At 44.0% G+C, this 27,006-nt stretch overlaps 1 protein-coding gene across 1 annotated transcript in view; it reads left to right on the top strand.

The window, feature by feature from the left end:
- The window catches only part of LOC134948917 (vascular endothelial growth factor receptor kdr-like), a 334,002-nt gene that overhangs the window by 264,683 nt on the left and 42,313 nt on the right, over window positions 1-27,006 (top strand). The window contains exons 21-25 of the mRNA XM_063937198.1: window positions 979-1,132; window positions 5,183-5,280; window positions 8,081-8,203; window positions 9,941-10,052; window positions 21,015-21,114. Coding sequence (XP_063793268.1) covers window positions 979-1,132; window positions 5,183-5,280; window positions 8,081-8,203; window positions 9,941-10,052; window positions 21,015-21,114 — 587 coding nt within the window. The remainder of the gene's footprint in view (window positions 1-978; window positions 1,133-5,182; window positions 5,281-8,080; window positions 8,204-9,940; window positions 10,053-21,014; window positions 21,115-27,006) is intronic.

Here is a 27,006-nt window from a genome sequence, read left to right as displayed (position 1 = left end):
CATAGGGTGTGGAATCAGTAGCAGAAAGAAAGAAGTAATAATAATGCCACTGTAGAGGTCATTGATACGGCCTCATCTAGAATACTCTGTTCTTTCTGGAGGCCATATTTTCAGAAGTATATTAATACATTAGAGCCTGTACAAAGAAGGGCAACTAAAATGGTGCATGGCCTACATCACAAAACATACCCATAAAGACAAAAAAAAATCTAAATATGTATAGTTTAGAGCAGAGAAGGAAAAGGGGGGACATGATAGAAATTTCAAATATATCAAAGGTTTTAACAAAGTCCAGGAGGGAAACAGTCTTCAAATGAAGAGAAGGTTTAGAACACGAGGACATGCACTGAAACTGGAGGGAGGTAGGTTAGGGGAAATTTGAGGAAAAATTACTTTGCAGAAAGGGTAGTGAACAAGTGGAATAGCCTCCCATCAGAGGTGGTAGAGGCTAAGACAGTAGAGCATTTTAAACATGCATGGGATAGACATAAGGATATCCTTACAAAGAAATAAGGATCAAATAAGGTTTGAGTTAAAAATATGGTAAACAAGGGGTAGACTAGATGGGCCAAGTGGCTCTTATCTCCCGTCAAATTCTATGTTTCTATGATATAGGAGTATGAAAATATATATTTAGAAAAGGGAGATCCTTTTTGATTTAGTTTAACAAATTTGAAAAAGAAATGTCATAGTTCAATTTAAGGGAATAGTAGAAAGAGGCGCACGCCGGTCAGTTTCCTTGTGAATGTGCCTTTTTTTATATTGTAGTTTATCTTTGGAGAGATCCCTGTAATGGAACACATGCTAAGGCTGAAACATGGTACTGGAGTAGATACAACATTAGTAGATGACTTGAAGAATAAAACAAACATGTTGCTATAGGAATATGTATCAGGATTGAGCAATATCTATACATTGAATGTGATGACTACAGTAGGTCTATTTATATATATTTTTTTACTTTTGTTGTGTAACCAGTCACAGGAAACTGAGAAAACAGTAGATGACTCAAATGATGACCTCTCTGAGTTAATCAAGAGAAGGTTGGAAAGTGTGGCCAGCACCGGCAGTTCTGCCAGCTCAGGATTCATAGAAGACAAAAGCTATTGTGACTCAGAGGAGGAGGAAGAAGGTAATTAAAAGATCTGTTAAATAAGTACACTTAGTGTAAACTGTGAAACATCTGATATGATCACATTATGGGCCATTCCATGAGGGATCTTGTCACATGCTCATCATAGGTTTCTTCTAGGCACCGAAGTCTCCATCACTACTTGGTATTGAGATCATTGGTCTATGTTCCTTACTGAATCCAAGTACACAGAAGCTTTCACACTGAACATTAGATGGCCCTTCTGACAGCATCCATTGTCCAGCCAGTATTCCCATTTATGATTTGAGGCTTGATACTTAGTTGCACAATACATGCACCCTGATTTTGAGTTGCAATACACATTTAGATGCACTGTAGCAAAAATATGTGGTGCTTTCATGGTTGGTGACTGGGGCTTTAACAGATGGTATAAGTATCGGTGCACTGGACGCAGGGCCAGACTTCTCATCTGGCGCTTCTGAACACACAGAGAAACCTGGGCTGGCCAAACAGTGCAGCCTCCCCGCTGCTCAGCTCGGCTGCCCACATACAGGGACAAAGAGAGAAACCTGGGCTGGCTGAGCAGCACAGGCTCCCAGCGCTCTGCTCGGCGGCCTGTATAAAGAGACACAGGAGTGTGCCAATAAGCCAGGCCCCCTTGACTTGTGAATACCCAGTTAAGCTGTGCTCATGCCCCTTTTCGTGCACATGGTGCACGCACACAGTACACTGTCCAGAGTGCTTAAGAGCCCCAGTCTGTCCCTGCTTAGTGCCCTCCCAATAAGTAAGTCTTGAGGTGGCAGCTTGTCACAAATTTCCATAGTAGGTGGCACTCAAAGTAGGGCCTTATTCTGAGTTGGATGTAGTAACGATGCAGAATATGATGAAGTAATGTTTTTTCGTCTGTGCATACATCCTGATTTAAAATTTTTGAAACATGATATCAGAATTGTATTGGTGCACGGGGCATTCCATGGTAGAGACAGGGAGGTAACAGGGCAGTGGTTACTCAGGCGCATGGAGATTGACAGGGAGGTGACAGGGCAGTGGATACTCAGGCGCATGGAGATTGACAGGGAGGTGACAGGGCAGTGGTTACTCAGGCGCATGGAGATTGCAACTTATGGGAGTGCCACAGGCATGTGTCTCTGATAGTGGTTGTGTACAGATACACAGATTCATTCACATACAGTAGGTGCCATATTCAGATGGATAATCTGCGCCTGCCACAGTGCTGGTACAAGCTTCCATGGAGCGACTGATGGTGCTTCTAAATATGGGTGTCTCAGTCCTAAAACATTTAGATGCATGGCGGCACAGCAGGGCAGGGCTTTGTAGCAGCATTAGTATATAGGTGGTCATTCCGAGTTGTTCGCTCGTTGCCGATTATCGCTATGCTGCGATTTGCTGCTAAATGCGCATGCGCATAGTACGCAGCGCGCATGCGCTTAGTTATTTAACTAAAAACTTAGCAGTTTTGCTGTTGTTCGTGTGGCGCATTTCAGTCGCACTGCTGATTGGTGAGTGATTGACAGGAAAGGGGCGTTTCTAAGTGGAAACTGGCCGCTTTCAGGGAGTGTGCTAAAAAACGCAGGCGTGCCAGGTAAAAACGCAGGAGTGTCTGGGGAAACGGGGGAGTGGCTGGCCGAACGCAGGGCGTGTTTGTGACGTCAAAGCAGGAACTAAACAGACCGATGTGATCGCAATCTAGGAGTAGGTCTGGAGCTACTCAGAAACTGCAGGAAAAGATTTTCGAGCAATTCTGCTAATCTTTCGTTCGCTATTCTGCTAAACTAAGATACACTCCCAGAGGGCGGCGGCCTAGCGTTTGCAATGCTGCTAAAAGCAGCTAGCGAGCGAACAACTCGGAATGACCACCATAGTCACAGATGCAACTGCAGCAAATGACACAGGCATAGACCTATGTTTGTGAAGCTTGTATGCTTATCCCCATATTTTGTGGTTTTCTAGTTTCCTTCCACAAGTAAAAAAAACCTGTACTGGCAGTTTAATAAACTGCTGTGTCCAGTGGGGCAGGAACTGGAAATGATTGCTTTGATCAGCATCTGAGCTTGCCCAAGATCTCTACCGCTGCAAAAGTAAAGTGTATTTAGTTCTATAGGGAATAAGGTGGTGTATAAACTTGAGGAGCAGGGCCTGTAATTTCATATCAGCAGGCCACAACTAATGCCCATGAGCCCACATGGAGGGGGTGGGACCAAAAATATGCAATTATTCTAGACCACTCTTCTCTGTATTCTATCTCCACCCTGCCCACTTCACTAGGAAGTGGGAGGGATTTGGGAGACCCACCCACTCTTCTGGGGTCTGGGGAACTACCAGAAAAATTGTGAGTCTCCCGGACCTTGCGGGAGAGTAGGTAAGTAGGTGTATAAATATTAATTATTATTTAATGTATTGAAATGTTATAAAGGGGTCTAGATTTACATAGCGGTTCTTTGATTTGTAGGAGGAAAAGTAGGCAATCTATTGCACACAAAGATGCATTGCGGGTCTGCACATTATGTGTTCTACAAATAACTTTTATTGTGTAAAATAACAAAATCCAGCAACCAATGTGTAAAGATAACAGGAGTTCTCATCAATCATTAATGATGGCTGTGATTTTTTTGTTCTTATAATACTATTACAAGGTGTAAGACTAAGAACCGTACCAAATTACAGCTGGATAAACTGAGTCACGTCCAGATTATCACCTTACTACTTCCAGAGATCCGTGGTGTCTAATTTTGAGTGATAGTAAAGCTTGACTGTCTATTTTCTTTGGGGTTTTAACTATATTATACAGTCTCAGCCCAAAATCCTTTTGATGCTGTCTGTTCAGTAAATGCTAAAAGCAGAGTAAGCACCAGATGTTGGGATTTATCAGATAGTTCATGGAATCCTTGTGGTTTTGCTGATTTCTTCTTGTGACACCAGTTACTGGATGTCATTCCGTTCTTATTGGTCTTATTGGAATTAACACATACTGTATACAATGTGCTATGTTCGTCACAGGCTACTCACCCTGCAATTCATCTCTTTCCGCGCTGAACTGCTGTTCTTTATCGATGGTTAACTGCACTGTGTTGGAGGATATTGCAGAACAATGGCTCTCATTCCGAGTTGTTCGCTCGTTATTTTTTTCTCGCAACGGAGCGATTAGTCGCTAATGCGCATGCGCAATGTCCGCAGTGCGACTGCGCCAAGTAAATTTGCTATGCAGTTAGGTATTTTACTCACGGCATTACGAGGTTTTTTCTTCGTTCTGGTGATCGTAATGTGATTGACAGGAAGTGGGTGTTTCTGGGCGGAAACAGGCCGTTTTATGGGTGTGTGCGAAAAAACGCTACAGTTTCTGGGAAAAACGCGGGAGTGGCTGGAGAAACGGAGGAGTGTCTGGCCGAACGCTGGGTGTGTTTGTGACGTCAAACCAGGAACGACAAGCACTGAACTGATCGCAGTTGCCGAGTAAGTGTGGAGCTACTCAGAAACTGCTAAGAAGTGTCTATTCTCAATTTTGCTAATCTTTCGTTCGCAATTTTACTATGCTAAGATTCACTCCCAGTAGGCGGTGGCTTAGCGTCTGCAAAGCTGCTAAAAGCAGCTTGCGAGCGAACAACTCGGAATGAGGGCCAATGTTCTATGTTCAATAGAAAATAGCTCTGCACTTGAACTGTAAACAGTGTTTTTCTCTGGTAGCTGCCGTGCCATTTCTTGCAGAAGCCTTCCTGACCATCCTTAACTAAGAATCTATTCCCTGTATTGTGCAGTTCCAGAGTACTCCAATCAGACCTTTTCTGTTTACTAAAAGGGATAGTAAATTGCTTTATCAGACTAGGCAATGTTTCCCAACTACTGCAGCCAAATAACTCCCACTGAACTTTATATCCCGCAAAAAAAGTAAAAAACTAATTGCAGGAAACAATTATTATTAAAAGAAATCTTGAGGAAAGGCTGAGCAATTGACGCCCCATTACCGCTGTTAAGACAAACGCATGTACAAAAGTATCCAGAAAACAACGTATCCCCTGCAGTTCTACAGCAGTTGAGTATTTATAAATTAAACAACATGTATTTTTTTTTCAGACCCTGAAGACGTGAGCAAGAAACAGCTAACAATGGAAGATCTGATTTGTTACAGCTTTCAGGTGGCAAAGGGGATGGAGTTCCTGGCCTCTAGAAAAGTAAGAATTCCGGAAGTGCACAAACCCAGTGACCAACCTTTACTTTCAGGCCAGTTTACAAGCGTATGTGCTGCCGCTACTCACAGCTGCACCTCATGCTATTTACTCTGTGGCTTATTATTTAAAAGTAGGAATTTTTTTCAAACATGTTATTTTTTTCCAAGCTCATTTGATTTAATGTTGCATAAGTAAATATAAAATACTCTTTCAACAAAGTACATCGTTTCAAGGAACAAAATTTGTTATATTTGTAAACATTTAACATTTTACTGAAGTGTCCCTTACAATTGTAAATGTAGCTTCTAGCTTCCACAATACAATCTACAGTGCTCCCGTTTTACACGGTCAGCAAAATACAAAGAATACAACAGGCATTATCGTGAGGGCTACATAGACAGAAACACCTTTAATTTCTTTGTGCAGAAAATGCAGATTATCAGTGTATGTAGCAGTGACGTGCGGTTAGGACAATGGCTGGGGAGGCACTGGAAAATGTCAGAGACAGATTTAAACACACATTCAGTATATGAACCTAAGGGTACATGTGGGCATTATACAAAGGTGCAGCCATATATACAGTACTTCTAGGAATTTGGTGAGTTTTGATCAGAGATGTGCGGACAAGGCAGGCAGGTGAGGCAGAGCATTACCTGTCATACGCCAGTATACGTCAAAAGAAAAAAGAGGAAAGAAAGACTCTTTGTTGTGGCACGCTTAATACACTAATGAAAAATATTTGAAAATTACCTTTTAATCAATTATTAGAAAAAGACAGTATAGTTACACACAGAAATTTACAAGGATAAAGTTACTCAGTAAAAAATAGACCCTCTAAGGGGGTAGCATGTAGTCTATAATGATCTAAACATTCATTTTGAAGTGTTCATAATTCTGTAAGAAGTAACCATGCTGCAAGAAGTAACAATAACTGTACAGCAACTTGGGTTCTGGAAAATAAAATAAAAATTATTTCCATACCTCTAATACCCCTTTCACACCGCCTGAGGTGGGTTGCACCCGGGAGCCTGACACGGGGGCTCCCAGAGTGTAACCCGCTGTCTGCAACCCGGCGGGGGTGACGCTTAGAGATCACATGACCTCCAGGTGCCGCCCGTACACACACAGTGAGCAGGAAACAGGTCGCATCAACCCGGCTCCCGTTCACACCGCACAGCAAGCCGGGTCGAACTCGAGCCCAACCCTGCTCGATCGACACGGTATTTTTACCCAGGCACCTATCAGATCGCACATGAACACGGGTTATGCGTGCTCATGTACCAATAACCTGTGTTCATAGCTGGCGGTCTGAAAGGGATATTAGTCATTATGGTGATTTTGTATTATAAGAGTACAAAGCAAGTCAATGTCTGACTGTAGGTTCATTATAGAATGATTTTATATTATAAAATGCCTTCCATGCTCAACACATATCAAATGCAGAGCTATTATGACTGTGCTGAAGGTCTGAATTCTTTGTTACTCATCATGAAGGTAACAAAGCAAATGTTTAATCCAATAGTCCATATTTGCTAAATAAGGATAATGGGCCTTATTCTGATGTGGTTGATGCGTCTCATGTTACAAAGCACCAATTATGTGCCGGACCGGTACTGCGCTTGTGCAGTATGAGTCTGCAACATACCACGCAGATCAGCATCAGACTGTCAGTGATTGACAGTCTGCTGACATTTAGGGAAGGGGAGGGGTTGGCGATGGCCCCCATTTTCCAAAATGGAGGTGTGTCGATGCCAGTGTCGTAACTAGACATTTTAGCGCTTTGTGCAAGACAGAGCTTCAGCGCTTCCCCTATACAAAATGGTGCCAGTGCAGCGTCCACCTTTTTACACATTAGACAGGCAGAGTCCCCCTTTTTACACATTAAGCAGGCAGAGTCCCCCTTTTTTCACATTAGGCAGGCAGAGTCCTCCTATTTTACACATTAGGTAGGCAGAGTCCCCCTTTTTTACACATTAGACAGGTAGAGTTCCCCTTTTTCTACATTAGACAGGCAGTCCCCCATTTTACACATTAGGCAGGCAGAGTCCCCCTTTTTTGTGCATTAGACGGGGGGGAGAGGGAGAGGAGAGAGGGAGGGGGGAGAGAGAGAGAGAGAGAGAGAAAGGGAGGGAGAGACTTGCCTGCTGTTGGGGGAGACGCTACTCTTCCTGTGAGCCCACAGCATGGGGGAGTGACCTCTCTGGTGCCACGAGACAACAGCAGGGTGGGGGGAGCAGCTACTCCTGTAACAGCGCCAGCCAGCTGGGGAGACCACAAGCTACAGAGCCTGGAAGCCAATCTATATATTACATGCTGACAAGGTTGTCGGCTGCACGCTGGCGCGGCGGCCCTATGCAACATGCGTGTGGGCCAGTGAATGCACCTACAGTGCAGATGCGCTGTGGGCAACGCACCGTTGGTCCACACGTAGTTACGGCTATGGTCGACGCCATTGTGGGGGACAGACAAAGCCTGGATCATCGTCTCTATGTCATCATATGATATCTAGAATACACAACCTTACTTAGGCTCCCTATAAAATGAATATAAATGGATTTGCATGTCCTTATCTTAATGAATACAAATAACACACTTCATAGAGACATTGGGAAGCATTCATCTGCTTTATGAACAATTCAACTGCTAAAAATACTTTTTCTCAAATCCATTTGTGTAAATCCCATGAGAATAGTATCCACTGGCTTGAATGGACTGTAAAGCTATTCTTTGAAGCATTGGAATGCATGTTTATTGTTTATATTATATCCTGCGGATTTCAGGCCTTTCTTTCTTTGTCTTGCAGTGCATCCACCGTGATCTGGCAGCCAGAAACATCCTCCTGTCGGAAAATAACGTTGTGAAGATCTGTGACTTTGGTCTGGCCCGTGATATATACAAAGATCCAGACTATGTGCGCAAAGGAGATGTGAGTAGCACCCTGCAGGTGTCTGAGCTGTAGTTTGTACGCTGCTTTATATGAATATGGTCGGGAATAGGCTGGTATCCAGATGGTAGGTCTACAGTAATTAGGACGACCACTATTGGTTGACATGGACATGGTCAACATGGGACAAAGGTTGACACAGTGAAATGGTCGACACAGGACAGGTCGCCACATTAAAAGATCGACATGAGATTTTTGAACAATGATCCATAACCGAGCAGGCTGCGTGGCAGTAGCAGTTTATTGCCACTGTGGTATTTTGGTGCCACATCCTTCCTTTAGAGTTATGAAGTCATGGAGAAGATATAGGGGTAGATTTACTAAATTCTGTTAGAGACAAGAAGAGGAGTTGCCCATAGCAACTAATCAGTTCCTGTCTATCATTTTCTAGAAGGCAATAGAGAAATAATATCTACTGTAGAATCTGATTGGTTGCTAAGGGCAACACCTCCACTTTTCATTTCTAGAAGCTTTAGTAAATGTACCCCATAGTTATAGCAACTATGTCTATGTCATGTTAAGATCAGGATCAGATTAATAATGGGGCAGATGGAACTACAACCCCAGGTTTTCACACAGGCCCATCATCCTGACAGCATCCTGATGACCAGCCACCTCGCTGGCCACACCATTGCCCATAATTGTATTTCTATTTTCCTCACCAAATTAAGCAATTTTTCTACGTATACGTATTCAGGGCGGGATACTTCTGGCCACACCAATATATTATCCTGGTATTGGGTAGATATAGAGCTGTAGATTGGACGGGCCCCGGTAAAGCAGTGGGAGTGGCCTAATCATGGATGTATTGCCACACCCCGCTTTGAAAAAACACATAAAAAGTCTACTGTCAACGTTCTGCGGAGTGGTGTCGATCTGCATGGGAGGGGAGCACTATGCACCTTTCAACCAGGCACAGATCCGGGGAAAGGGGGGGAGAAGGGGGAGCCTGATCAGTGCTAAATTGCCTCCTGGACTCACTGCAGACAATTACACAGCAGCATGTGCTGGGCTGAAGAAGGTGGCGTGCAGACCCAGGCCCCCGCAGGCCCCTCAACAAGTCCAGGTAATTGGTACCCGTTTCCCCCCTTCTCCCACACACCCTCTTGGCGACACTGAGTAGATAACTTATCTGATGACAGAAGCTGATAAATACTCCACTCTCTTGTTAAATCTGTTTTAAAGTACCTTTAAAGCGGAAGGGCTTGATAAGCAAAGGGAATATTGTAGAAAATATTATGTTTATTATATACTTAATTTTATTTCATAATTTCATGCTAACATATACAGTACAGTAGTCCTAAAACTTCATTGCGTGAATAGCTGTGGCGCTACCTTACTTGAATGATTAGAACAAAACTAAGGGGCTGATATATCAGGTAGTGAAAAGAGTGCGGAAGTGGGCAAGTGGAGAAGTTGCCCATAGCAACCAATCAGCTTCTACCTATCAGTTTATATAATGTACTTGCTAAATGCTACCTCAAAGCTGATTGGTTGCCAGGGACAACTTCTCCACTGGTCCCCATTTAACTCTTTTCATTGCTTGATACGTCAATCCCTAAATATTGAATTAGCCTAAAGAATAAAAGGTGTGGTCAGATGAAAAGCCATATGAGCTGATTACATAGTGTTTAATGGAAGATGTTCCCTGGCAGAGGTTATTAATTCATGTTCCAGCTGTGTCAGCAGAATTTTCATATATGGTTATTCCACTCACAGGCACGGTTACCTCTTAAGTGGATGGCACCTGAAGCAATTTTTGATAAAATATACACCACACAAAGTGATGTGTGGTCCTTTGGAGTACTGTTATGGGAGATCTTTTCATTGGGTAAGTTATAATGGTAAATTAAACCTTTCCTATACAATGTTTATATTCAAGGTAATGTTATGGCAACAGAAGGGAAAATGTCCATCGTAATGAATAACAATGTTTAAGATCGTGATCTTTTGATTCCTGCAAAGTTATGTTTTATGCATCTCTAGCACATGAAAAAATGACGGACCACATGTAACAGGCTCTGATTTGCTAGTCCCAGCATGACACCCGCAATGTAGACACTAGATTGAAAGTGGCAATTCATTTAAACCAGGATGCTTTTGTCATAAAACTAATTTACACTTTAAATCTAGCGGCTATATTTCCAGAATCATGCTGGAACCATCTGGCTTTGCCAGATTATCTAGAGGCAAGATTGTTGGTGACCTAGGGGTGCCTGCAAACATAACACCAGTATTGGGGGGGGGTGGCACTGTGACATATGTGAACTGGGGTTTCTGTGTGTCATAATGTGAACTGTGGGTACTAGAGTGTGTTTCACAAATTGTGGTGCTGCTGGGAGTATCTGGATTTTTAATAGCATCGCTAGTAACTCATAGTGACAGTTTTATTCAAAGGAGCCCCCACAAGTCAGTTGCCAGGGGGTTCCAACAAAACTAAATCCAGCCCTGTTTGCCGTTGATATGTTTGATTTAGTGTCAATCATAGTTTGACTCTTCGAGATACTACTATTCAGCCTACGCTGTTTATGTAATCTTATGTTGAGTGGTTGAAGGCCAGTAGTGTCACACATAGAAACAGTCACTTCTGGGGTTAGGAATTATAAAATGTGTCACAAGCAATATCACGTTTTGTTCTAATTGTCTAATAAGTTTATTTCACAGTGACTTATAATACTGTATACATAAGAACAAATAAGTGGAACGTTTAGCTGTGTATTTAACAAATTGAATATTCCTATAAAGATGATAGGATAAGAAAAAGAAAGAACAGTTAAGTGGAAGACAATGCAGTGCTGCGTTGCTGTGTATCCTCGGCAGAACATAGAACGTCATAGGCCTAATTCAGAGATGTCCATAAACCCAATGTTTACGCCATCTCCTATATTTTTAGATCGTACAGATCTAGAGCCGCAATGTCACTTGCAGTGCCACAAACGCTGCAGCATATGATTGACATGCTGCTTGTGTTTAGGGGTGGTGACCAGCAGCGTTCCAGAAAAAGGGGTCGTGCTGAAGTCAATGGCTGCAGCCTCACTGGCTCAAGGAACATGAATTTACCAGGCAACATGACTAACCTGACAGTTACTCAGATGTCCAATGGTCACCCAGTTGATCCGATTCTGGGTCATCGCAGCAGTGGATCACAGAAGCCTGCAGTGGGAGTATTTTAATTACTGACGCCTCCTACGACTTTTGCATATTTGTGCATCTCCCTGAGTAAAGACACAGCGGAAGTGCGATTAGCGCCCACCGCTGAAACAGAAAAATTCCCATGACTGGGAATAAGACAACATATAAAGGACCTAACTATGAAAAGCATTTATATTACTGTTCATCTAAGGAATGATTCATGAATTGTTGTGGTATATTGCTGTAATATTGGCTTGTTCTTTTACAAGCACTTCCAAAACCAGTTTAGGCACAATGACGGTGTGACTATGTTTAGTTTGGTGTGTGATTACAGTATCATCTTTTGGGGGAAATATGGACAGATTAATTAACCATTCATGACTCCTGCACAAGATATTGTTTTTTATGATTATAGTCTATACAGTACTTGTTCAATAGATATGGACTTCTGTGTGAAATATTCCTGCATAATAAGGATATCTATGGATTATTGTGCCAAAAGAGCAAGCAATTGTGCTCATATACTGTACTGTATAAACCATGCTGCAATGCAAGGGGGTAAATACATTTATTTATTTATTTATTTATTTTGCATGCAGGGCAAATACTGGTTGCTTTTGCATGCATCCTTTAAATACTGGATAACTTTATTTGTTCGTTGCAATTTATATATTTATATTTGAGCCTGGACACACACCCTCAGAGCCGGCCCTAACCAATATGTTGCCCTAGGCAAGATTTTATCTTATGCCCCCTAGTACCACCGCTAGTCCCGCCTCTGACCCTGCACCCCTTTCCCAGCACCATCAACCCTCACCCATAGCAGTCCTCATTTTGGTGTTCATACCCCCTATATTTAAAATAGGGATAGTGCGCACATTCGGTGCACAGCCCAAAAAGGGGTGGGTTTTTGCTGGCAATGGGCATGGCCACACAATAGTACCTCCAATTCAAATTATCCCACAGAGTAGTGCAACTTTTTAACATTTTATCATGAGATAGTGTCCCTAATTCACGTTACATCACACAGTAGTACCACTTTACCTTATATACGTTACTGCTCACAGTAGTGCCCCTTATTCACATTACTTCACACTGAATTGCTCCTTATTCACATTGCACCACACCATATTGCTCTTTATTCACATTAGACCACACAGTAGTGGCCAGTAGAGCACCTTATACACATAATACCACACATTAGCAATGCATTTATACACATAATACTACACAGTAATGCCCCTTACACATATGACACACATTATTAATGTCCTTATAAACATAATGCACCTTACACATTATGCCAACTTTTATTAATGCCATTATACACATAATGCCCCTTACACATATGCTGCACTTTATTGATGCCCTTATACACATGACACACACAGTACCCCTTACACATATACCACACATTGGGGGTCATTTTGAGTTGATCGTTAGCTTCCGTTGTTCGCTGCGTATCGATCAGTGGAAAAAAACGGCTAATCTGTGCATGCGTATGCACCTCAATGTGCACGCGCATTGTACGGGTACAAAGTCTATTGTGATTTTGCACTGGTTCTAGCAACGATTCCAATTGCACAGCCAGCCGCAAGGAGATTGACTGAAAGAGGGCGTTTCTGGGTGTCAACTGACTGTTTCAAGGGAGTGCTTAAAAAAAACGCAGGTGTGGCAGAAAAAACACAGGCGTGGCTCGGCGTTCGCTGGGCGGGTGTGTGACGTCAAAAGCCGTCCCTCGATCGTTAGAATCAACGCACATGAAGAGTAACTACAGGGCTTGTCTTGTTTTACACAAAAAGATTTTGCAGGCGCTCTGCTGCACAAACGTTCGCACTTCTGCAAAGCGAAAATACACTCCCCAGTGGGTGGCGACAATTCATTTGCACGACTGCTAAAAACTGCTAGCGAGCGAACAACTCGGAATGACCCCCATTATTAATGCCCTTATACACATAATGACACTCATAGTGCCCCTTACACATTTGCTGCACATTATTAATGCATTTATAAACATGACACGCATAATGCCCCTTACACATATGCCAAACACCAGGGGCGTAACTAGGTGTGTGCAGAAGGTGCATTGCCCACAGCGCACTTGCCCTTTGGGTGCACCTTCTACATAACCCCCCCCCCCGAGTGGCCGCATATCCCTCCAGTTGAGGGCTACCCTCCCACTCCCCTGTTCCTGGTGCCCTCAGCAGCCCCAAGCTCCAACCAGCTGATCGCTCGCTGTCATGCTGTGTAAAGTCAGCAGCAACACTGAACAGGATAGCCCGCCTGTGCTGCTGCGCTCCCGCGGCTCGCCCTCTCTCTGCCTGTGAAGTGGACAGACTGTGCAGAGGAGTCAGGATCCAGCAACAGCACTGGAAGAATGTACACATCACGTAAGTGCCTACACAGACACTACACTACACTATATTACACTACACTTCACTACAGTACACTACACTACACTATACTGCACTACACTACACTACACTATACTACTCTACACTATACTACAGTACACTTCACTACAGTACACTACACTCTAAGGCTAGGGGGGTGTAAGGGGGAATCTGCCTGCCGTACTGTGTAAAAGGAGGACTCTGCCATAATGTGTAAAAGGGGGACCTATCCTGCCGTAATGTGTGAAAGGGGTTCTCTGTCTGCCGTAACGTGTAAAAGGGGGACTCTGCCTGCCGTAATGTATAAAAGGGGGACTCTGCCTGCCGTAATGTGTAAAAGGGGGAATCTGCCTGCCGTACTGTGTAAAAGGGGGGACTCTGCCTGCCATAATGTGTAAAAGGGGACCTATCCTGCCGTAATGTGTAAAAGAGGGCTCTGCCTGTTGTACTGTGTAAAAGGGGGTCTCTGCTTGCCATAATGTGTAATAGGGGGACCTATCCTGCCTTAATGTGTAAAAGGGGGACTCTGCCTGCCATAATGTGTAAAAGGGGACTCTGCCTGCCATAATATGTGTACGTGGCACTACTGTGTGGCATAATATGCATAGGTATTATTTTGTGGCCACGCTTCTTCCCCATGAAGCCACACCCCTATATTTTTGGCACGCGCCTGCGGCGCACACTGGCCATGTTATAAATATGATGTTGGGGAGGGGGAGCCAATGCTGTTTTTTGCACACATCGCTAAAATGTCTAGTTACGGCACTGCCGAACACTATGGCACAACCAACCCACTCACACACAGCACTCACACAGCCGCTAACACTCTAACCTCTGCCTCTGCTTGGATACAGATGTGTCCTCATTAATCTTGCCTAAATGCAACAGGAGATGCCTGGCGTGAGTCAGCTGGCAGCTCTGCTAATGTCGGGCACCTTTTTTTTGATGAAAATGCATCTTATTTGCATTGCTATGTAACTAGGATGCACAAGCAGCCTCTGCAGAATAAAATTATATGCGGCATGCCTATATTCTGTATGCGACTGTGGCTGCATCTGCATATGAAATGCTACACACAGAATGTAGGCATGCCGCATATCATTTTAATCAGCAGAAGCTGCTGGTGCCCCATGGCTTACCAAATGCCATGGGGCTTGCTGCACTCGCCCCTCCCCGCCGGGATCCCGGCGTCGGTATGCTGCCGGGATCCCAGCGTCGGTAAGCTGACCGGCGGTCTCCTGACCGCCAGTCAGCCGTACTACACCCGCTGTTATATGCATTGCTATGTTCCTATTTATTTACAAGCTGTTATAAAAGAAGTGAGAAAATTCTTCCCATATCATATAATAGAGCAATAACAATCTTGTGACGCTGTTTTGGTTATTTATTTACCTATATGGTAATGCAGGGTTGTACAATTGGTGGCCAACAAAGTCGGCATTTTTAATATATTTGACACTTGACACGTAGATATACTGTAACATAAAAACTGTGCCCTTTAACAAAACTTGAGAGCAAAGGAATAATATAAGTTTCAAATATGAATTTCTGATCATAGTTGAAGGGGAAAAAAAGAAAACAAAACATATTTACCAGTATCAGGAGCTGCAAACTTTATTAACACATTAGTAAATTAGATTTAAAAGGACATTTCGATTTCTCCATATAGTCCCCTGCATGCCTTGTTGTATGCAGTTCTTCTAGACCTTGTGGAGCCCAGGGCTAAAGTTTCCTTTGGCGCCAAGCCACCCCCTCCCCATACGATGCAAAAGAGGGTTAGCATGTGCCTCTACGTATGGTAAAACATAGGGGTGCGGCTTCATGGGGAAGGGGCGTGGTCACAGAATAGTACCAATTCACATTACACCGCACAGTAATACCCCTTATACTAGTGATGTGCACTGGAAATTTTTCGGGTTCTGTGTTTTGGTTTTGGATTTGGTTCCGCGGCCGTGTTTTGGATTCGGACGCGTTTTGGCAAAACCTCCCTGAAATTTTTTTGTCGGATTCGGGTGTGTTTTGGATTCGGGTGTTTTTTTACAAAAAACCCTCAACAACAGCTTAAATCATAGAATTTGGGGGTCATTTTGATCCCATAGTATTATTAACCTCAATAACCATAATTTTCACTCATTTCCAGTCTATTCTGAACACCTCACACCTCACAATATTATTTTTAGTCCTAAAATTTGCACCGAGGTCGCTGGATGGCTAAGCTAAGCGACCCAAGTTGCCGACACAAACACCTGGCTCATCTAGGAGTGGCACTGCAGTGTCAGACAGGATGGCAGATTTAAAAAATAGTCCCCAAACAGCACATGATGCAAAGAAAAAAAGAGGTGCAATGAGGTAGCTGTGTGACTAAGCTAAGCGACCCAAGTGGCCGACACAAACACCTGGCCCATCTAGGAGTGGCACTGCAGTGTCAGACAGGATGGCAGATTTAAAAAATAGTCCCCAAACAGCACATGATGCAAAGAAAATAAGATGTGCAATGAGGTAGCTGTGTGACTAAGCTAAGCGACCCAAGTGGTCGACACAAACACCTGGCCCATCTAGGAGTGGCACTGCAGTTTTCTAGCGAGAGGATGAGTGCTTCCATCCTCATGTGAATCTGAACCACTAGCCATGAACATAGGTCAGGGCCTCAGCCGTTCCTTGCCACTCCGTGTCGTAAATGGCATATTGGCAAGTTTACGCTTTTAATTTTGATTTTTGGGTCATTTTACTGAACTTTTGTAGTATACTTGACGACACAGAGGTAGAGCAGTGGACTACTGTACCGTACTGCTATATATATACTGGTGGTCAGCAAAATTCTGCACTGTCCTCCTACTATATACTGCGCACAACTAAAATGCAGCACAAGTATGAATGCATAGTATACTTGACGACACAGAGGTAGAGCAGTGGACTACTGTACCGTACTGCTATATATATATATATATACTGGTGGTCAGCAAAATTCTGCACTGTCCTCCTACTATATACTGCGCACAACTAAAATGCAGCACAGGTATGGATGCATAGTATACTTGACGACACAGAGGTAGAGCAGTGGACTACTGTACCATACTGCTATATATATACTGGTGGTCAGCAAAATTCTGCACTGTCCTCCTACTATATACTGTGCACAACTAAAATGCAGCACAGTTATGGATGCATAGTATACTTGACGACACAGAGGTAGAGCAGTGGACTACTGTACCGTACTGCTATATATATATATATATATATATATATATATATACTGGTGGTCACAGCAAAATTCTGCACTGTCTTCCTACTATATACTGCGCACAACTAAAATGCAGCACAGGTATGGATGCATAGTATACTTGACGACACAGAGGTAGAGAAGGACTGCTGTACCATACTGCTATATATATACTGGTGGTCAGCAAAATTCTGCACTGTCCTCCTACTATATACTGCACACAACTAAAATGCAGCACAGGTATGGATGCATAGTATACTTGACGACACAGAGGTAGAGCAGTGGACTACTGTACCGTACTGCTATATATATACTGGTGGTCAGCAAAATTCTGCACTGTCCTCCTACTATATACTGCGCACAACTAAAATGCAGCACAGGTATGGATGCATAGTATACTTGACGACACAGAGTTAGAGCAGTGGACTACTGTACCATACTGAAATATATATACTGGTGGTCAGCAAAATTCTGCACTGTCCACCTACTATATACTGCGCACAGCTAAAATGCAGCACAGGTATGGATGCATAGTATACTTGAGGACACAGAGGTAGAGCAGTGGACTGCTGTACCGTACTGCTATATATATACTGGTGGTCAGCAAAATTCTGCACTGTCCTCCTACTATATACTGCACACAACTAAAATGCAGCACAGGTATGGATGCATAGTATACTTGACGACACAGAGGTAGAGCAGTGGACTACTGTACCGTACTGCTATATATATACTGGTGGTCAGCAAAATTCTGCACTGTCCTCCTACTATATACTGCGCACAACTAAAATGCAGCACAGGTATGGATGCATAGTATACTTGACGACACAGAGTTAGAGCAGTGGACTACTGTACCGTACTGCTATATATATACTGGTGGTCAGCAAAATTCTGCACTGTCCTCCTACTATATACTGCGCACAGCTAAAATGCAGCACAGGTATGGGTGCATAGTATACTTGACGACACAGAGGTAGAGCAGTGGACTTCTGTACCGTACTGCTATATATATATATATATATATATACTGGTGGTCAGCAAAATTCTACACTGTCTTCCTACTATATACTGCGCACAACTAAAATGCAGCACAGTATGGATGCATAGTATACTTGACGACACAGAGGTAGAGCAGTGAACTACTGTACCGTACTGCTATATATATATACTGGTGGTCACAGCAAAATTCTGCACTGTCCTCCTACTATATACTACAATGCAGCACAGATATGGAGCGTTTTTCTGGCAGAGAAAGTAGATATTTTCAGCACACTGAGCACAGATATTTGCAAGCACACTGAGCACAGATATTTGCAGCACACTGAGCATAGATATTTGCAGCACACTGATCACAGAAACTGAGAGAACGCAGCCACGTCCTCTCGCTATCATCTCCAATGCACGAGTGAAAATGGCGGCGACGCGCGGCTCCTTATATAGAATACGAATCTCGCAAGAATCCGACAGCGGGATGATGACGTTCGGGCGCGCTCGGGTTAACCGAGCAAGGCGGGAAGATCCGAGGCTGCCTCGGAACCGTGTAAAATGGGTGAAGTTCGGGGGGGTTCGGATCCCAAGGAACCGAACCCGCTCATCACTACCTTATACACATTATGCCATTTTAGAGCCCCTTACACACATTACACCACAGTAGAGCAGAGTCCCTTATACACATTATGCCCGGTAGAGTCCCTTACACAACACAGGAAAGACAAAAACACAGGAGAAAAAACCCTGATTCATGCCCTTTACATTATTTAGAATTTTTCCTCCTTATTGTAATGCCCCTTACACATTATGCCACACACCATAATGCCCATTACATATTATGCCACACACCGTAATGCCCATTACACATTATGCCACACATCATGCCATCCACTGTAATGCCCATTACACCTTATGCAACATATACTTATACCCCTGGCACCATTTTATGCTCAACACACAATAATGTCCATTGCAAATTATGCCCCACAGTAAGGCTTCTAATTACTTTTAAATTACCTGCTCGTTGCGAGGGGTCTTATCCTCATTGGAAGGGTTTCATGCTCTGGGTTCCATGCTCATTGCCAGGGGTTTCATGCTCATTGCCAGGGGTCTCTTGCTCACTGCCAGGGGGTTCCTGCTCATTACAAGGGTTCTCATGCTCGTTGCCAAGGGTTTTGTGCTCTAGTTGCATGCTCATTGCCAGGGGTTTCCTGATTGTTGCCAGGGGTTTCCTGCTCACTGCCAGGGGTCTCATGTTTATTGCCAGAGGTTTCATGCTCATTACTAGATGTTTCATTCTTGTTGCCAGTGGTTTAATTCTTGTGCCAGGGGTTTCATGTTTATTGCCAGGGGTTTCATGCTCATTACTAGGGGTTTCCTGCTCGTTGCCAGGGGTTTCCTGCTCGTTGCCAGGGGTTTCCTGCTCGTTGTCAGAGGTTTACATGAGAGAAGATGCATTTCTGCATCTTCACCCACTGCCAGCGTTCCCGTTGCCAGATGCTAAAGGTCAAGTAGGACCTCTAGCATCTGTGTCCCCGCTCTCCTCTAGACGCTAGAGGTCAAGTAGGTGTCGGCTGCAGACGGGTGCCCACACAGCCCCCGGCACCTGCTGCAGCCATTGTGCGGGTGCCTAACATTGTGTGTGGAGCAGGTGGATGCCTGTATGGTGACTGCAGCCGTACCCTCAGGTCCCTCACCTAAAACCAGTACTGGGTGTATCAGTACATTAAAATCGTCTCTGGTTACCACCTGTTGCACCTACAGTATGAATAATTTTTACTTTACCAACTTTACATTTCATAAAAAGTAACTATTTGCAGATGCATGAAGAAAAAATGTAAGATAACTGTTCAGCTCTAGACCCGGGGTGAGAATATCACTTGCCATGCACCCATAGCCTCACACATGCTGCGCCATAGCCTTATACACATTGGGGGTAACCTCACTGTCCGCTGAACTTTCCTGCTTGCAGGACACCTGATCACACCAAAACAAATCTGACACTAATGGAACCATTTGTAAAGAATTAGTCATCTTAATAAAGAGAGCAAACTCCTGGCTCTGTAGCAGTTTGTAGAGTTACAAGTCCCTGAGCACCCAGAAAGCACTTTTCTGGCAGAGAATGATGGGATTCGTAGTTCCACAGGCTACATTCTGCACATCTTCCTTACAACACTGATTCAGGCCCTTAGTGAAGAATGGGTGTACTTACCAGTCTACTTTGGCAATGGTCTTGCAGTCTATTTTTTGTAATCTATAATATTAGTAACTACAGGAAAAGGTTGTGTGGGTTACTTTCTTGAAATTTTGATGTTGTACTATTGCTAGACGGACGGTAATGGTAATTATCAATATACAACTTTTAAAAAAAGTTATCATGTTTTTGGACCCTTCATAGTTGGTGGGTTCTTCTTTCCATCTTTCCTTTTTGCTATGAATAACTCTTTTTTTTTTTTTTAAATGTTCTGTCCAAATTCTATAATATATGGTCAGCTTGGCTTGTTTATAACAAGGCACCTGATTAATCCTAATAACAGAATATATAAAACACTTGACCATGGTAGATAAACCTGCAGTACTGTATCACTCCCCCCAGTTCTCTACAACTAATACCCCTATATAGCATCTGCTTACTGTATATTCCCGATTATAATTTCTTTGTTTTTCATTGACCTGTGTGGTTTAGCATTTTTTTGTAATTACTGCAGTAGTTAACTAAGTGTAAATACTGGCCTGTAAGCTGTATTATGTATTGGAAAGCAGAAAACTGTTACTTTGGCATGTTAATCAGTTTGAAATCCCCCTTTCCCCTTTCTTTTTTCTGTGTCCCAATGCTCATCCAGATATTATACTTTACAAATCAAAATTCTAAAAAATAAAGTTGTAGAGAAATTCTAATTGATTTAAATGCATAAAACAGTAGCTTGGAAACTACTAATTATTTTGTGCATCCAGAAAACGAATACCTATAATTGTTTTTCTTAATGAAAAGAGTATTTAATTGTGTATTATAACATTGCGAGAGTAAATATATTATTTGTATTTGACTTTCAACTAGGTGCTTCTCCCTACCCCGGTGTCCAGATAGATGAGGACTTCTGTTGCCGACTGAAAGAAGGAACCCGCATGAGACCGCCAGAGTACTGTACTCCTGAAATGTAAGAATACATGCTTACTAATGTTATTACATAATATACAATATACAATTTATTATACAGCAATAAATCTTGAAAACGTGGATGACAGTTTTTCTATGGAATACAGATGAATATCTGGCATATGCAGCTCCTTCATGTTCTGACACAAACAGTTCTATAATTTTATGGTACAGGCGATTTCATTATTTTCTGGCACATTCAGCTTCATCATTTTCAGCTACTTACAGGCAACTCCATCATTTTCTGCTACATAAGCATCATCATTTTCTGGCACAGACAGCTCCATCATTTTCTAGGACCTACAGTTCCATAATTTTCTGGTACAGATAGTGCCATCATTCTCTGGCACAGACAACGCCATCATTTTCTGGCACCTACAGTTTCATCATTTTCTGGCACCTACAGTTCCATCATTTTCTGACACAGACAGCTCCATCATTTTCTGGCACAGAAAGCTCCATCATTTTATGGCACAGTCAGCTTTATCACAGGAACTCCATTAAAGTGGTGACTGAGGTGTCACCAAGCACCCCAATATCTTCTTGTGCTGACTAGGGACATGACCTCTTGCACTATAAATCTTATTTTTTAGAGCGGTGTATGTGTATTGCATTACTGTGTCCTCCATTCATCTCTTGCTTGCAGTTGGCTTAATTTACAGTATGAAGAATAAAATGGCTGAGGAACAAATGCCTCTCTGGTGGTGCCGTGCTACCTCGATTTGTGCAAGCGCTCCTAGGTTTTGCTAACAAGCATAAGAGGAAGATATTGCGGACTAGCAGATATTTCCATCAGCCACTAGCAGATTTGAGATGAGACTATTTGGAGAGGGTAGAGATAATTTTCTCATCCTATATTTTTAAGTATGCTTTAGGAAGCATCTTGTGCCATCCCATTTCACTACTACATACTAGCACATATCTAGCCATATTTCACTTAGTATAAAACAAAGCTTTAAGCACATAAAAGTTCCACACATAATAAAGACAGCCCCAATGTCACTTTAAACTCATGATTCATTTATTTGCTATAAGTGCAACTAAAACAATCTTTGAGGAGAGATGCTGACAAATTCTATTAAGTGGTGGCTATAAAGTGGTGGTAGGTTAGAATTTGATGTGACCTTACACCTTACACCTTTGTGTATAAGGTTTATATGAAACATAAATTAATTTTGTACTGAATATGTACACACACTTTTTGTCATGCACAACATTTTTAAAAGTATTGTATAAAATTACCTTCAGACTTGTATATAAGGATTATATGAAACATAAATGCACTCTGTGTTTAGACTTGGGCCCCATCCCTAAGACGTCTCATTATGGAATGCAAATATTCCAAAATATGGAAAAATCCTAACTCTATAATACTTCTGTTCCCAAGCATTTTGGATATGGGAGACACAATCTGTAATAATAAGAATTTACTCACCGGTAATTCTATTTCTCGTAGTCCGTAGTGGATGCTGGGGACTCCGTAAGGACCATGGGGAATAGACGGGCTCCGCAGGAGACTGGGCACTCTAAAAGAAAGATTAGGTACTATCTGGTGTGCACTGGCTCCTCCCTCTATGCCCCTCCTCCTGACCTCAGTTAGGATACTGTGCCCGGAAGAGCTGACACAATAAGGAAGGATTTTGAATCCCGGGTAAGACTCATACCAGCCACACCAATCACACCGTATAACTCGTGGTATTATACGCAGTTAACAGTATGAAATATAACTGAGCCTCTCAACAGATGGCTCAACAATAACCCTTTAGTTAGGCAATAACTATATACAAGTATTGCAGACAATCCGCACTTGGGATGGGCGCCCAGCATCCACTACGGACTACGAGAAATAGAATTACCGGTGAGTAAATTCTTATTTTCTCTGACGTCCTAGTGGATGCTGGGGACTCCGTAAGGACCATGGGGATTATACCAAAGCTCCCAAACGGGCGGGAGAGTGCGGATGACTCTGCAGCACCGAATGAGAGAACTCAAGGTCCTCCTCAGCCAGGGTATCAAATTTGTAGAATTTAGCAAACGTGTTTGCCCCTGACCAAGTTGCAGCTCGGCAAAGTTGTAAAGCCGAGACCCCTCGGGCAGCCGCACAAGATGAGCCCACCTTTCTCGTGGAATGGGCTTTCACTGATTTAGGATGCGGCAATCCAGCCGCAGAATGCGCCAGCTGAATTGTGCTACAAATCCAGCGAGCAATAGTCTGCTTAGAAGCAGGAGCACCTATTTTGTTGGGTGCATACAGGATAAAAAGCGAGTCAGTTTTCCTGACTCCAGCCGTCCTGGAAACATAAATTTTCAAGGCCCTGACTACGTCCAGTAACTTGGAATCCTCCAAGTCCCTAGTAGCCGCAGGCACCACAATAGGTTGGTTCAAGTGAAAAGCTGATACCACCTTAGGGAGAAACTGGGGACGAGTCCTCAATTCTGCCCTATCCATATGGAAAATCAGATAAGGGCTTTTACATGACAAAGCCGCCAATTCTGACACACGCCTGGCCGAAGCCAAGGCCAATAACATGACCACTTTCCACGTGAGATATTTCAGATCCACAGTTTTAAGTGGTTCAAACCAATGTGATTTTAGGAAACTCAACACCACATTGAGATCCCAAGGTGCCACAGGAGGCACAAAAGGCGGCTGTATATGAAGCACTCCCTTTACAAAAGTCTGAACTTCAGGCAGTGAAGCCAGTTCTTTCTGGAAGAAAATCGACAGAGCCGAAATCTGGACCTTAATGGAACCCAATTTTAGGCCCATAGTCACTCCCGACTGTAGGAAGTGCAGAAAACGACCCAGCTGAAATTCCTCTGTAGGGGCCTTCCTGGCCTCACACCACGCAACATATTTTCGCCAAATGCGGTGATAATGGTTTGCAGTTACTTCTTTCCTGGCTTTTATCAGCGTAGGAATGACTTCCTCCGGAATGCCCTTTTCCTTTAGGATCCGGAATTCAACCGCCATGCCGTCAAACGCAGCCGCGGTAAGTCTTGGAACAGACAGGGCCCCTGCTGCAGCAGATCCTGTCTGAGCGGTAGAGGCCATGGGTCCTCTGATAACATTTCTTGAAGTTCCGGGTACCAAGCTCTTCTTGGCCAATCCGGAACCACGAGTATCGTTCTTACTCCTCGCCTTCTTATTATTCTCAGTACCTTTGGTATGAGAGGCAGAGGAAGGAACACATAAACCGACTGGTACACCCACGGTGTCACTAGAGCGTCCACAGCTATCGCCTGAGGGTCCCTTGACCTGGCGCAATATCTCTTTAGCTTTTTGTTGAGGCGGGACGCCATCATGTCCACATGTGGCCTTTCCCAACGGTTTACCAACAGTTGGAAGACTTCTGGATGAAGTCCCCACTCTCACGGGTGTCGGTCGTGTCTGCTGAGGAAGTCTGCTTCCCAGTTGTTCACTCCCGGAATGAACACTGCTGACAGTGCTAAGACGTGATTTTCCGCCCATCGGAGAATCCTTGTGGCTTCTGCCATCGCCATCCTGCTTCTTGTGCCGCCCTGTCGGTTTACATGGGCGACTGCCGTGATGTTGTCTGATTGGATCAGTACCGGCTGGTTTTGATGCCGAGGCCTTGCCAGAATATTTATGTGTAGGGACGACTCCTGACTTGACCAAAGTCCTTGGAAATTTCTTCCCTGTGTGACTGCCCCCCAGCCTCGAAGGCTGGCATCCGTGGTTACCAGGACCCAGTCCTGTATGCCGAATCTGCGGCCCTCTTGAAGATGAGCACTCTGCAGCCACCACAGTAGAGATACCCTGGTCCTTGGAGACAGGGTTATCAGCCGATGCATCTGAAGATGCGATTCCGACCACTTGTCCAAGAGGTCCCACTGAAAAGTTCTTGCATGGAACCTGCCGAATGGAATTTTGCTTCGTAAGAAGCTACCATTTTTCCCAGGACTCGTGTGCAGTGATGCACCGATACCTGTTTTGGTTTCAGGAGGTCTCTGACTAGAGATGACAGCTCCTTGGCTTTCTCCTGCGGGAGAAACACTTTTTTCTGTTCTGTGTCCAGAACCATCCCCAGGAACAGCAGGCGTGTGGTAGGAACCAGCTGTGACTTTGGAATGTATAGAATCCATCCGTGCTGTTGTAGCACTTCCCGAGATAGTGCTACTCCGACCAACAACTGCTCCATGGACCTCGCCTTTATAAGGAGATCGTCCAAGTACGGGATAATTAAAAACTCCCTTTTTTCGAAGGAGTATCATCATTTCTGCCATTACCTTGGTAAAGACCCTCGGTGCCGTGGACAGTCCAAACGGCAGTGTTTGGAATTGGTAATGGCAATCCTGTACCACAAATCTGAGGTACTCCTGGTGAGGATGGTAAATGGGGACATGTAGGTAAGCATCCTTGATGTCCAGGGATACCATGTAATCCCCCTCCTCCAGGCTTGCAATAACCGCCCTGAGCGATTCCATCTTGAACTTGAAATTTTTTATGTATGTGTTCAAGGACTTCAAACTTAAAATGGGTCTCACCGAACCGTCCGGTTTCGGTACCACAAACAGTGTGGAATAGTAACCCCGTCCTTGTTGAAGTAGGGGCACCTTGACTATCACCTGCTGGGAATACAGCTTGTGAATTGCCTCTAGCACAGCCTCCCTGCCTGAGGGAGTTGTCGGCAAGGCAGATTTGAGGAAACGGCGGGGGGGAGACGCCTCGAATTCCAGCCTGTACCCCTGAGATACTACTTGAAGGATCCAGGGATCCACCTGTGAGCGAGCCCACTGATCGCTGAAATTTTTGAGGCGGCCCCCCACCGTACCTGGCTACGCCTGTGGAGCCCCCGCGTCATGCGGTGGACTCAGAGGAAGCGGGGGAAGAATTTTGATTCTGGGAACTGGCTGACTGGTGCAGCTTTTTCCCTCTTCCCTCGTCTCTGTGCAGAAAGGAAGCGCCTTTGACCAGCTTGCTTTTCTGAAGCCGAAAGGACTGTACCTGATAATACAGTGCTTTCTTAGGCTGTGAGGAAACCTGAGGTAAAAAATTTTCTTCCCAGCTGTTGCTGTGGATACGAGGTCCCAGAGACCATCCCCAAACAATTCCTCACCCTTATAAGGCTCTATGTGCCTTTTAAAGTCAGCATCACCTGTCCAGTGTCTGGTCTCTAATACCCTCCTGACAGAATGGACATTGCATTAATTCTGGATGCCAGCCGGCAAAATATCCCTCTGTTCATCCCTCATATATGAGACGACGTCTTATGTTCGCAAAAGAGTATCCCTGTTTGACAGGGTTACAGACCACGCTGCAGCAGCACTATCTGCAGGTCTCAGTCTAGTACCTGAGTGTGTAAATACAGACTTCAGGATAGCCTCCTGCTTTTTATCAGCAGGTACCTTCAAGTGGCCGTATCCTAAGACGGCAGTGCCACCGTTTTTGACAAACGTGTGAGCGCCTTATCCACCCTAGGGGATATCTCCCAGCGTAACTTATCCTCTGGCGGGAAAAGGTACGCCATCAGTAACTTTTTAGAAATTATCAGTTTCTTATCGGGGGAACCCACGCTTTTTCACACTTCATTCAGTCCTTGGATGGGGGAACAAAACACTGCCTGCTTTTTCTCCCCAAACATAAAACCCTTTTTTTTAGTGGTACTTGGGTTAATGTCAGAAATGTGTAACACATTTTCTATTGCCGGGATCATGTAACGGATGTTCCTAGTGGATTGTGTATATGTCTCAACCTCGTCGACACTGGAGTCAGACTCCGTGTCGACATCTGTGTCTGCCATCTGAGGGAGCAGGCGTTTTTGAGCCCCTGATGGCCTTTGAGACGCCTGGGCAGGCGCGGGCTGAGAAGCCGGCTGTCCCATAGCTGTTACGTCATCCAGCCTTTTATGTAAGGAGTTGACACTGTCGG

The sequence above is a fragment of the Pseudophryne corroboree genome, chromosome 8 (assembly GCF_028390025.1).
Source record: "Pseudophryne corroboree isolate aPseCor3 chromosome 8, aPseCor3.hap2, whole genome shotgun sequence".
NCBI classification, from domain to species: Eukaryota; Metazoa; Chordata; class Amphibia; order Anura; family Myobatrachidae; genus Pseudophryne; species Pseudophryne corroboree.
This window is presented reverse-complemented; position numbering and strand designations above follow the sequence as displayed.